The sequence below is a fragment of the Lissotriton helveticus genome, chromosome 2_1 (assembly GCF_964261635.1).
Source record: "Lissotriton helveticus chromosome 2_1, aLisHel1.1, whole genome shotgun sequence".
Lineage (NCBI taxonomy): Eukaryota > Metazoa > Chordata > Amphibia > Caudata > Salamandridae > Lissotriton > Lissotriton helveticus.
In genome coordinates, this window is record NC_136059.1 from 1,652,390,212 (window position 1) to 1,652,403,479 (window position 13,268).

The 13,268-nt window shown below is 40.6% G+C and overlaps 1 protein-coding gene across 5 annotated transcripts in view; it reads left to right on the top strand.

Moving 5' to 3' along the window:
* Nucleotides 1-13,268, top strand: part of TBCK (TBC1 domain containing kinase) — a 1,465,497-nt gene that overhangs the window by 405,673 nt on the left and 1,046,556 nt on the right. For all 5 annotated transcript variants that reach the window (XM_078676605.1, XM_078676609.1, XM_078676607.1 and 2 more), the window contains 2 exons: nt 6,380-6,453; nt 10,894-11,035. In XM_078676605.1, coding sequence (XP_078532731.1) covers nt 6,380-6,453; nt 10,894-11,035 — 216 coding nt within the window. The remainder of the gene's footprint in view (nt 1-6,379; nt 6,454-10,893; nt 11,036-13,268) is intronic.

Below are 13,268 nucleotides of genomic sequence, written 5' to 3' on the forward strand. Positions count from 1 at the left end.
CAAAATTTATTGGACTCCTTAAAAGTCTATTCGAAGGATCATTTCTTAACCCCAAATTTAACAAAAACTAAAGTGGTAGCCTTCTCTGGCAGGAAAAAAAGTGTCAAATACTGCTGGAATCTTGATGGGATTAGAGTCGAGGAAGTAAATGAATATACTTACCTTGGTAGGATTTTTTCAAAGAACTTACAAAATTCAAAACAAATAAATAATCTAAAGAGAAAATCTGAAATACATGCCGGGGCACTCTCTAGACTGTATACTGCCACCGGAAATAGGCATTTCTCCTCACTGCTCAAAGTGTATAGAGTCAAAATTCCATCGGTCTTGTCTTACGCAACTGAGCATTTACCAACAAAACAATGGTCCTTCATGGACATCACCGAGGGAAAGATCCTGAAAAAAATACTAAAGGTTTCTAGTTCAACACCAGTTCAAGCACTCAGACTGGAATTTGCATTAACAAGCTCCTATGCCACAGCTGTGGCAAATGTCATTCGATGGTCCTATAACATCTTGCATGCAAAAGAGGGTACACTGAGATTCTTGTTAAAGACCGAGACATTCAAAACAGACTCTCTAAAACTTAACTTCTCTAAGAATATGTCTGAGGCTTTTAAAATCGCGAACCTTAGCAAAGATATACTGTTATCCTGGTCAAAACCCCAGTTAAAACTTTTTTTGAAATGTTTTACACCAAGACTAAGTTATGATCTCGATTTTCTGCATTGTAGTAAGCTATCTACTTATAAACCCTACATTGAGACATTGGAATATAGGCAAACACGGCCATATTTGGGTTTTTGCCTTACACATGGAGCAAGAAGGGCCATAACGATGTTGCGCTTAGGTATCCTACCTGTTTCCTCTTTCACATCCAGATGGACACCAGGAGATTCCTCGACTTGTAACCTCTGTCTAGGAGGTGATCAAGACATTGTACATATGTTATTTGTTTGTCCCCATCCAAACGTAGTTAGAGCAAGGGAGACTTATCTTGAGCTGATATATCAGAAATATAACATTAGTAAACAGTACAGTAAACAATTTATTATCATTATGTAAACAACCAACTGATGAATGGGTTTGTTATCATTTCTACAAATTTTTAAAATCTTTTTAAAAATTATATTAATGTTTATGAGTATCTATGTAAATTGTTTTTTAATTTGTGGTCCTCAGTTGAGTACCAAAACAAATAAAATACTTTTGACTTTGACTTTGACAGAAAATGCATTCATTTGCAATTTTGTTAAAAACTAGAAAACGTATTTATTAAACTTTATAAAATGCATTGGTTTCTCACACTATTGTATTCGTTGTTAGTGTTTGAACATACAATAAAAGACATTTATCACATTTATTTAGTTTCCATGTTGAAACGCTTGATATAGCAAACTGGAAGAGATAGATTTTTAAGCTGGAAACCACACAGCCAACATATGTTTTGTCTGAAACTATTTCCTCCGGACCGTTAAACTATGACACTGATGCTGGTGACCATATGGATGGTGTAGCAACTTGATAAATAAATATGTGAATAGAAGAAAGTCAATGAAGGTAATAGCTCGTGAATTTGAGGTATTATTCCATCATTCCGAATTGAGGTAGTACCACAATAAGAGACTGAGTGTTAAGCTTTCTTGTGTACACCCTTGATAAGGAATATGTTTGTATCATGAGCAACACAAGTTCGCGTATATTGAGCAGGACTCCGGCGCCGCCGCCGAACCCTTAACTCTCAATCCCCTATTGTGTTACTACCTCATTTTGGACTGAGCGAATAATGCATCAAAGCTATTCCCTTCATTGACTTTCTTCTAAACTATTCACATATTCATTTATGAAGCTGCTACACCATCCATATGGTCACCATCATCGGTGCCACAGTATAACTGTCCTGAGGAAATCGTGTTGACTGTGATGTTTCCAGCTTAAAAATGTATCTCTTCCAGTTTGTTACATCAAGCGTTTCACCATTGAAACTAAAAATTTGTAATGAATGTCTTTTGTTATATGTTCAAACACTAAGAACGAATACAATATTGTGAAAAACCAATGCATTTTATTAAGATTGAGAATAAATATGTGTTCTAGTTTCTAACAAAATTGCAAATTATTGCATTCTCTGTGTGCTCAACTCTGCTAAACAACCTCTGAACTAGCATTTAATGTGCAATTTAGTAGTGTTTAGTTCTGCTAGGTCAACATTTACATATTGCAGCGATCCCATAAATCCCTTAAAACTAGAAAGACATAGCCGCTTTATATGCTTGGCATTACATAGTACCGAAATGTGCAATTCAATAGACCTTAATATCACTCAAGATATAATTATTTCAAATAGCAAAGTTTGAAAATCACTGACCTAAATTACAGTGTTTTGTCTGTCTACAATGTGTCAATTTTAATTTAAAAACATAGTGTAAAGCAAATGAATAATAAATTGCTGATTTCACCGTGTGCAACAAAAATAAACGTAATCCTTCTTGTTTTGTTTTAAATAATTTTACCCTACGTTAAAAAACTAACGTTATTTCTAGCGTATTCCCCCATTAACATGCCTGTTGGGTCTCATTTAAAATGTGTAATATTCAGAAAGGGAGCTAGAAAATGAAATGCTGTTGACATTTTTTGTGTGGTAAGCAGACTCGCATGCCTTCCTCTCAATCCCTTCCTCTTTAGTAGCCATCAAGAGTGTCACTAACATTTTAAAATTGGGGTACATAATAAAAGTACAGTGAAAAAATATGAGAGGACCCCACACGTTCCAGGGAACAGGGTACTATTAACCTTACAAGTCAAAGGGCTATCCCTGGAAAAGTTTGTTTACAAGAGAACCACTACCGGAGTGTTGTACTCTTGTCTTACTCATTCACCACACACACAAAGTAATTAGTCTAGATCACTGGTCACTGACTAGAATATAACGTTTACAGTCTATTTTTATTAAAAATTTATACTCATTGAAAAATCACTGGGAGTTTCAATTTGAAACTGCTGACAACATCAGATTAAAACCATCTCATAGTGTAAACAAATTCACCATTTAAAAATCAAGCATAGTACAAATATCAATGTATAGCATATTAAAAGCAACAATACATGTATATAAGGCATAAAACAATTTAAACATAAAAAGTAAAGAGCAAAATACATAGATCACACTCCACAAAGGTAATCACGCAGTGTATTATCAGTCAAAAATAAGAGAACTTACAACAGAACCCCCTTATTACAATAGAGCACCTAGTATTGCTACGGATTGATTGATTCAAAAACCTTAGTCTAAATATGAAGGGATTTCCCGTATTGTTCGATGTTATATCTCAAGAATCCCCTCGGTTTTAATGAATTCAATGCAGAAAAATTGCGTCGACGCGTTTCGGTGTTGTAGCCCGTAGATATGGTCGCACCTTCTTCAGGAGAATATTTTTGTAAGGGGTCATCAAGTTCGAGCGACCATTTTCTTTCTCTGGATTCTGTAGTGTGATGCTCTTGTATTTAAAAGTTCTCACATCATCTTATTGCTTCCTTGTATGTTAAAAACGTTATTCTTTTCTTTAAGTCGACAGAGACTATATTTGTAGATCTTCCGTCTTTGACTTCTACCACTTGCTCGTTAAAAATGTTTTGATTTGCTCCAATTTCTCATTTTTGATAAGGGTTCCTTAAATATTTGGAGTCACCTCCTTCCCCGTGGTTTATCGCTATTTTCAAACCGCCACTTGCGTCTTTGTAGAGATTTGCAGAACTCGATGATTTCTTTTAGTCTCTACGTTCTTCGTCTCCACGGGTGCTCCTCGTCTCAATAGTAGTTTCTAGAAGAGAACTTTTAAATACAAGAGAATCACACTACAGAATCCAGAGAAAGAAAATTCTTCGCTTCTTGCACTCCTAGTTCCAGAGCCCCTCCCGAGTGGCCCCACAACTTCATTAATCCCTTATCCCTTCCCTGTTCTCCATGAGCCAACTTTTTCACGCCCTGAGAACAAAAATTCGCTGAAATCATGTTGCAACTGTCATTTTCCTTTTGTGTGCTAGCAATCTTTACTTTTCATTCAACAGTATATACACAATTAATTCGCCACTCTTGGTGTGTAGTAGAAAGATCCTGGGCTGCCAATATTATCACCCTAAGCAGCTCGTACTGAAGAATTCTGTTGTATAATTCTAACCACGATTAGACGGGATCTGGGATATTTCCTTCAGCAGCTGTAGAGGGCCAGCAGAAAGTACAATCAGGCTTACAGACAGATTCATCCCACCTCTGGTCTGGAAGTGACGATGCAGAGACTCATGGCTTTGAATAAAAAGAAATCCAGTTAGTACCTTACCAGCACTTTTCATGTTTGGAAAGGGCAGTTGAGACCAGTATTTGTTGCTGGTGTCTGAGGACAGCTTGTCAGTGTCCAGTGTTCGATGGGATTTGGCCCAGCAGAGCTGAACGAATTTTGGTTGACTAGAGCTGTTGAGATCAGCAAGTGGTCTTATGGGCCGTGCTGGAATGGTAATAGACGTCCGGTCTTTCCACTGAGGTGTAGAGGGGATAGCAGATGGGGACTTTAGCAGATGGTATAGGAGTGGACTTATGGTCTTTACTGTGAGATTCAGAGGGTAACACCCAGGGCCGGACTGGGAACCAAAACCGGGACCGGCAAAGTGCTCGGCCGGCCCCCGGTGGGCACAGGCATAACGAAAAGTGAGGGGGAGTCCCTGCACGGTACTTAGAGGGGACCCCTCTGGGCTCAATCAGGAGCTCTCCGGCCACAGTGCAGTGCCGAGGGGGCCCCTTGGAGCTAGAGGCCCCCACCCACTGCGGGGGCTGCGCGGGCCTGTGTTACGCCCCTGCCAGTGGGGAGGTCTGAGCTCTTTGCCGGGACTGGTTTTCGGCCGATTTTGTTGCAGAGCCGATTTTGCAGCTATGCTGCATAAACGGCCCTGTAACAAAAACGGTCCTCCGGGGCACAAAACCGGCCCCCACCCTTGCGGCGCACCAGGGGATTGCCCCGTGCCCGCAACGGCCAGTCTGGCCCTGGTAACACCCATCGGGAACCTTAGCACATGGTAGGTAGGAGGACGAGAGTGGACACGAGTGGACAGGTGAACTATAAGGGACCTTGATTCAAAATGTAAGACATAAAGTGCCACAACTCGCCAGCTGAACTCAATAAGTAATGGCCTAAAGGAAGCAGGGGAGGGAAAACATTTATGGGAGATGCCCAGTGGACGTGTTTACTTGGAGCACGAAGCCATGGTCACTTCTGTTGTTACCATACTCTGGTGGGCTTTGTTGGATTTGATTAAAAAAAATAGCCAGCGGTTTTTGAACATTAACCATTTATTATAATTAAATTTGTAACACGATAACTTGCATACTCCTTTCAACTTTTATAAATATAGGGGCTGCCACCAAGAAAATATAATTTTATACTTTCATTTATAGTGATCATCAGTGATGGTGGCATGTAGGAAACTGTATGTCCATGTGACATACCCTGAAAAATGCACATTGAGAAAAGTGTATATTTATGCCAGCCCACAAAGCTGTTCAGGGGATGTAACCCACATTCACCAGCTTTATTTACTTGCTGCTTTTGTATTGAAAAAAAGAGTTCTCCTGTACATACCAGCAGGCCTGTCCAGCATTAGACAACCGACAGGTTACTAGTGAAGTGCATGAAAGAGCTAAGGGCTGGCTCGATTAAACAGCTTATGGGACTATGCGGGTAGGAGGCCTTAGTTCTCAGTGAAGGTCAAAATGAGGTATAGAATAATTTCACACCGGGATGGAATTGTTCAGTCTACTGACAGAGTTTTTCACTATATCCATAAGTGTGTTGGGATTAAGAGATCCTACAGATTCTGCAGTCATGCGTATGTCATAAATTAGATGTGTTTATCTTGAACATAGGATATAGAACTGCAATGCTGAGTTGCACCCTCGTCACAGTTTGATACTTTCTTTTCGTTTTTCACACTACTCTAGCTCTGCTACTTTTCTACCTTATAACGACTTGTCACGTCCCAAGTGAATTCATGGTTACCTCTCGCCCTTCTTGGAAATTGGATTTTGTGTGAAAATAGTAATAATAGATCAGCAGACCGCTTCTCTTTCTCCTCTTATGGCTGGATGTAATATCCTCTTATTGAGGAGGCGACTTGTCTCCGTGCGGGTCTGTGCCACCTGGCAGGGCTCACGCTTGCCGCAAAAGATATACGGATGAGAATTAAATCAAATGTGTGGCAGTGCTCTAAGCTATCATTGTCAGGATATATGACAAGTAATCTCTTTAACTATTTGTTGCAGCCAGATGTTGTATTTGATTTTCAGTTTAAAATGTATGTGAAGATTCACTGTTCTTTCTGTATATCACAGGGACACATTAAACTTGCAAAGTTTGGAATTTACCATATGACAGCCCATGGCGAAGATGTTGATTTTCCTATTGGGTAAGAATTTGGTTTTTTATTTAAAGTTTGTTGGTATGTCGTAAAAATGTACTATTGTGTGGAGCAACAGTAAATAAGTTGAAAAAAGACGTAACGTCTCGGAACATATCCGTTCAATTAAAAACCCACATTCTATTCTATTCCATTCATGGTATCTTATATCGTGCACATCTACCCCAAAAGGCCTCCCAGCGCTGAGACAGGCACGCCTGCATGACCTAGGTGAGTAGCTAAGGGTTATAATAGGTGGGTCTTTAGTAGTTTACTAAAGGAAATTTATGGCTACGTTTGTCTAAGTTTAGCAGGGAGGGCATTCCACAGTTTAGCAGTCAGAAAAACAAAGGAGCGGCCGCCACACCTGGTTCTCTTGTCTTTGGAGATGGTCAGCAGGTAAGAGTTCTCGAAGTGTAGTGATCTACTTGGACCGCATGGTCAAAGCACTTTTCGGATCAGAAGAGGACCTTTTCTCTGCCTAGCTCGGTGGGCCATGCATGGGGCCTTGAAATGGACCTTTTTTGTATTGGGAGCCAATAAAGCTCAGCCAGTGCTGGGGCTGCGGAATGATGTTTGGGGATCTTGAAGAGTGACTGTGCTGCGGCATTTTGAATAATATGTAGGCGCTTTAAAATGTATTGAGAGTTTCCCAGAAACAAGTTGCCGTAGTCAAGATGGGAGTTAATCAGCCCATGTATGACTACCCTTTTGGATGAAGGCGGTAGCCACTGAATGATTTTTCTTAATGTACAGAATAGTTTGAGGCAAGCTTGCAGACAGTTTTTTGGCTTGGGTCTCCATAGAGAGTTTACTGTCCAACCAAAAGCTAAGCCTGGCCGCTCTCTGAGGTATTTCAACACATTCTTTCTCCTACATTGCTTTATGGTACCAAGCAAGGCACATTAACGAATAGGTAGAACTTCTAGACTATATCAACTTGGCTTAAGTTCAACATTCAAGATAAAATGAATCAAAAACTAACAAGAGAAGTGGTTTTGTTATAACGATGCTTACTGGTGCTTACTTCAAACCATGTATTTATAGCGAGACCTACATAGTACATTATTTTCATTGCGCAGAGATTCTAATTGCGGAAGAGTAAGCAAACAATTTTGGGAAACGGACCCGAAAATCCGATACGGAAGATAGAAGATGATGCAAATGGAGAATAAATGCCAAACCATTCCTGTACATCCAAACTTGAATCTAGTGACAGTTGATAGTTATTGGAAAGGTCATCTGAAAGGATGCCTTAACCAAAACACAGAAAAGATATACACCAATTTATTGAAAAAAAGGAAAGTCTTGATTTTATTTAAAATAAGCTTGTACGTTTTTTGTTTTAACATTCTCTGTTAAAAACTTTGCAGAAAATCCACAAAATTACCTGAAATAACCTATTGGAATAATTCACGTGAAACAACCTATGGGAAGTCTGAGGCAATGAAAACAGGTTATGTCAGTCATTAGGGCCTGTAAGCCTCTACATGTTCTTGTAATGCAGGCGCAGCGGAAAGATAACTTCAGTAAAAGTAGGTAGGAACTTAATTCTCCTTGTCAGCTCACATCGGTGGTATGTCTCCCCCGTATGACTGATTATATTTCTTTCCTTGTATGGTACAATTTATGAGATGCTGAATGTAAAATTTGTCTTAAATGAGTCTATTAGAAGTCTATGAGCTGTATTACATATGGACCCCCCCCCCCCGATTTCTCCCAATTGATTAGAGTCCATATTCTGAAGTAGTGAAATAATGTACCCGACTTGCCCTGTATGGCCTTCTTTTTGGGCATAAAGAGAAATTAATTTAGAAAACCTATCTTCCACGCATCCCTATTCCATGTAAATGCTAACAACAGCTTGAGTGCCTTAGTGTAGCATCATGTTGCTGACAAAATAATAAATGGGAGGCAGGTGACCTTGCACACCTGTAGAACAAATGGTGTAGATAAGAAGTTACAAAATAATTATTTGTACTAGCTAGGCGGTATGTTTTCTATCATTACGACTGGTCTGATTTCTTCCCTGATGAGGGACAATTAGCAGAAATACTCTGATGGGTCTACATTAAAATCTAAGAACTCCATTTTTAGCCATTAGATCTCTGCATTATAGTTCCCAAGGGCAGAGTTTAGTTTTCCTATTCCATTGTTTTAGGCTCCCTACGGAAGGACACTGCTGCTTTCATTTTTTCGTATGATTGTCATGCACCACATCTCTGCACACTGTCCATCTCCTGGTTATTGCTTTATTTGCTGAGAGTTTGGGATGTGACACTGCTTTCAATGCACCAGTAGTAATCATTATTGAGGTTGAGAACAGTAAGGACGAGAAGGCATTCACTGACTTACGCCATTGGTTTCCCTCCTTGCATGCCTCTGCAGTAGCCCATTTCAATGTTGCATTCTAGTACCTCAGAGCCATCCCTTTGTACCTCGCATGGAAAGTTCTGTCATCAGGAAGATGAGTAGGGGCTTCTGCCCACTAGCATTTCTAGGTATCTGAGAGGTATCAGATTGGTACTAGGTGAGATTGTGCTCCCGTTCCCCAGCCTGCACTGGGAAGAAAACCACTGCAGACTACAGATCTCAAGCCACCCCATGTCAGACATGAATATGCAATTCAGTGCTGTTTTGTGCTAAGCATTCTGGGTATCTTGGCCCTGCATCTAAAATGGGAAAATATAACTACAAGAATGGAGGAACTAATCCCACCTGATATGGAACAACTTGTAAGCAACGGAAGGTATAGCCACATTACTCTGTTGCCCGACAAACAACCGCGGCCGCTGCAGGTAAGAGTGGTGGGGTGGGCTCGGGGGGATTTCGAGAGATGACCACGAAGGAAAATGTAGTATTTATTTAATTTTCCCTTGTGGTCGTTCCACAAAATTCTCCTACCCCACCACCGCTCTTACCTGCAGTTGCCGAGGCTGCCGGCAAGGACATGCCATGAGCCACATGCATGGTATTTCTCTCTCCACACGTGAACGGCTGGAGCAGCCTGCAGCGAGAGCATCTCGTGGAGGATTGGTTTATACCTGCTGCTGTCGGTGTATGATTCAGTGCAGAACGCAGCTAGTGCTGTGTCTTAAATGCACTGCATCTGCTGCTCTGCGACCTACACTTTGACCCACTCCCTGACCCACTCCTTGAAGCTTCAATCATTTTTTCTGTTTGTAGCAGCATAAATGTGTGGATGTCACACCTGCTCTTGGCTGAAGGAACCATTCCCAGTGGGTTGCAAATAGACCAACCTCATGAATATTAATGTAGTAGGTCTCACTTTGCGACACTTTGAAAATCACTAAAATCACAGAGCTGGTGGCCTGCTGGGACCAGCAGACCGCCATGTCTATGATTGCTTTTAAATAAAGCATTTTTTTTTTTAAATGCAGCCCGATTAAAAAAAGATTTCTTTTCAGTTTTTAAATGCAGGCAGTGGCCACTGCCTGATCTTAAAAAATGTCTTTACAAACATTCACAAAGGGGAAGGGGTCCCTTGGGGACCCTTCCAATTCGTGAATGGGTTAATAGCTACTTTAAGTAGACAGTAAAATGTGAATGTTTTACGACCGCATTTTGGTTGCAAAATATTCACACACACCACTGCGATTTGGTATTAGGAAGGGAAACCCTTCCTAAACACACCTTTCCTAATACCAAATCGCAAACCCAATGTGTGATTAGGTAATAGCTTACTGAATCGCAAATAGGACTCTGTACATGTAAAACAGCCTTTTAATGTTCCCAAATGGCCTGATTCTGTGAATTGGCCCGTTTGCAACCACGAAAAGCCTTTGTACTAGTGGCCGTAATATTCTTATGGGTCGGTGGGGGAGGGTAGGGAGGGATGGTTAGAGGCACCATGAAGTGGCACAGTTTCGCTGTAGTCAAGAGCTCTAATGTGGAATTTCTGAGCTGCTGGCAGATGCTGTGTGTTATTGTCCTGTTTACTTGAAAATCCCATGCAAGCAATGTTTCTACTTTAGAAAGGCAGCAATCTGAAGCTCTCTAAGCCAATCGATAGGTGCTTTAGACATTCTTGATACAAATGAATCGCAGCCCTCTTGTTTTTTTTGTGCCGTGCCTTTTTGTTATAGCTATGCCTGACTATTTTAAAATGTGCTTTTATTTCTGTGTGTGTGCATATTTAATAGATATACATATATTCACAGAAAAAACCAAAGTTAAAAACCGAGTTCTGGTTGTGCCCCAAAAGAGTGAAATCACTGAAATTTGGCCATGCCTTGAAGTCCACCTGCCACAGGTGGCGAACCCCTGCTGCGCAGGGTGGGGGCGAGGGAGTTGGGCGCAGGGCCTGATCTGCTAGGTTCACTAACGCTCTATTAATATTAAACTTTCGAAATATGACAGAAATCAAATACAACTTTTAGCGAAAAAAATATTTTTCTTTCACTTCATTGTTTTTTTTTCCTTTTCTAGATACCCGTCCTACCTTGCACCAGAAGTGATTGCGCAAGGCATCTTCAAACACCGCAGTAATATGCAGAGTGAGAAGCCTTTACCCTCCGGGCCTAAATCAGATGTGTGGTCCCTTGGCATCATTTTATTTGAACTTTGTATGGTATGTAAAAAAAAAAACCTGTATAATAGTTTGTTTATTGAACGAAAGAAATACAGATAGCCGTTTGCAGTTTCTTCTTAATGTCAAAATGTTTGTCTATGGTAAAGGTAACTTTGTAGACAAGAAACACATGCCTCATCAATCTGAGCTCCGGTTCAGTAACAACCCTTTAAACACAGAATAAAAAACAGTAACCACAGTTTCAGAGATAAATGGCAAACAGGTGCAGTTTAAATATGGCACCTCTAAACTGTAAAATGTCAAATTTTATTGTAAACGAAAAACACAATTTTGGGATAGTAAGTACTCTACTAAATTATTCATAGTCGTTAGTATATTGCTTCCAGTCGAGTGGTTCCATGGTATCATTTTAATATTTAGATTTATCCTACCCAGCCGGACATTGGGCACAGTTTCTCCCCGTCTCCCTGTTATGTCTCCGTCCTCCCCCTCCTTCTGACGAATTACCGTAACATTGCTTTTTTTATCCTATGTTTGATTATGCTCTTGTAACAAATGTAACTTGTAACTTACTGATCCTCATGTAAAGCGCTCTGATACCTCCGGGTCTAGCCAGCGGTATATAAAACTCATCAAATAAATAAATAAAAATAAATGAATAATATATAAATAAATCCTTTTAAATGTAAAATATGGAAATCATCTTTTTTGTTATAGCAGTGGCCTTGCAGGAGTTTCACATAGAACACGGCATTGCCTCTGCAACGCCATCTTCACCAGTTCCCTCCTCCAGATCTATTTTCAACTTGAATATTGAGGATTCTTCAACACACAGGCTCTTCATCTGGGCCTGTTTTAGAAGAGAAACCTTTTTCCTCGTGAAATGAACACCTGTTTCATTGTATGGCAGAAGAATAGATCAAGAAGATGGGCACTCAGTGTCTTCTCATCCTGCCCAAACGCCATAATGTGCACATCTGTAAACACTGCATGGAGACGCCTTCCACCACTTTCAAAAAAAGATGGCGAATGCATTTTAAAATAGGCTATGTGTCTCCCAAGAAAGACTCCTGTTTACACAGGGTGTTGCCCAGATTCTCCAGCTGTGGATCTTTCATAGATGCACATGCTTTAGTTGTTCCCCGTTGTCAGACTGGGAACCCCATTTTGGTACTGGGGAATAATTCATACATGTGAATCTCTCAAATACGCCAATGCTGGAGTACTATAGTTCCAAGTAGGCAACATATTTCTTCTTCATCACTGGATCTTTCATAAAGTCACACAGCCTTAAATTATTCCACGTCATTTGGCTGGGCTCCCAGCCGGATCATGGAGAATAAGTCAGCCTTGTGAGTCTATGAAAAATACTAATGCTGGAGAACTGGAGTTACAAGATAGGTATATTTTACTTCTCTACTGTCCGTTCCACCAAAGGGAAAGTAGATCGTATTCTCTTTCAAGAAAACAAGGGGGCACATTATCAAGGACCGGTGTTAAAATTATCGCCGTTTTATCGGCAGGAAACTGCCGATAAAACGGTGATGATGGGCTTGATAATACGCCCTTGTTAATTCCCATAGAAGCCCATGTTCTGGTGTTAACACGCCCCTAGATCTCTTACAATTTCTGTTGGTTTCTGTTATAATTACCACCGATACCCAACAGGGTCTCAGCACCTGACACTAGTTTGCCTGCATTTGATATGTCTTTCACTTGTTTTCAGTTCTGAGATGTCCTCTGACAAATGCACCCTTAATGCACATCAGACTCTTGCCAGTCAGAAGATCTTCACTGTGATTGAGGCACTGAGCGCGGAGCGTCTCTGCAACACCAAAAATACCCTCGCTGTCTCCAGCATCCATTCTAGCTACAGTGATGTACCCATCTGGCCCTGCGCCTCCAGCAAACTTTTTCGATACGTCTGAACAAGGTTTAGAAAGTTTCCATCCCAGATCACAAGGGAGACATCCTAAAAAAGGCCAGCCTTATCTTAATTGGGGGTCAAACTCTTTTAAGGTGCCACCACTAGTTTTGAGCTGAAGTGAATCAATTCCAAATCACTCATTTTCAGCAAGTCTTCACACCTTAGATTTGGAGACCAAGCTTTAGCCATAATTTCTCTGTGTAAAGGATGCACTGGGGGGGGGGGGGCAACCCGTAGAAGTGAAAGGAGGTTCACTCAGAGAGAGTCCATACGTTTTTTTTATTGGGTTGTACTTCAGAGGGGGTAAGAAAACAACAAGAGTCTCCTGTTCCGAGATGGCAAAGT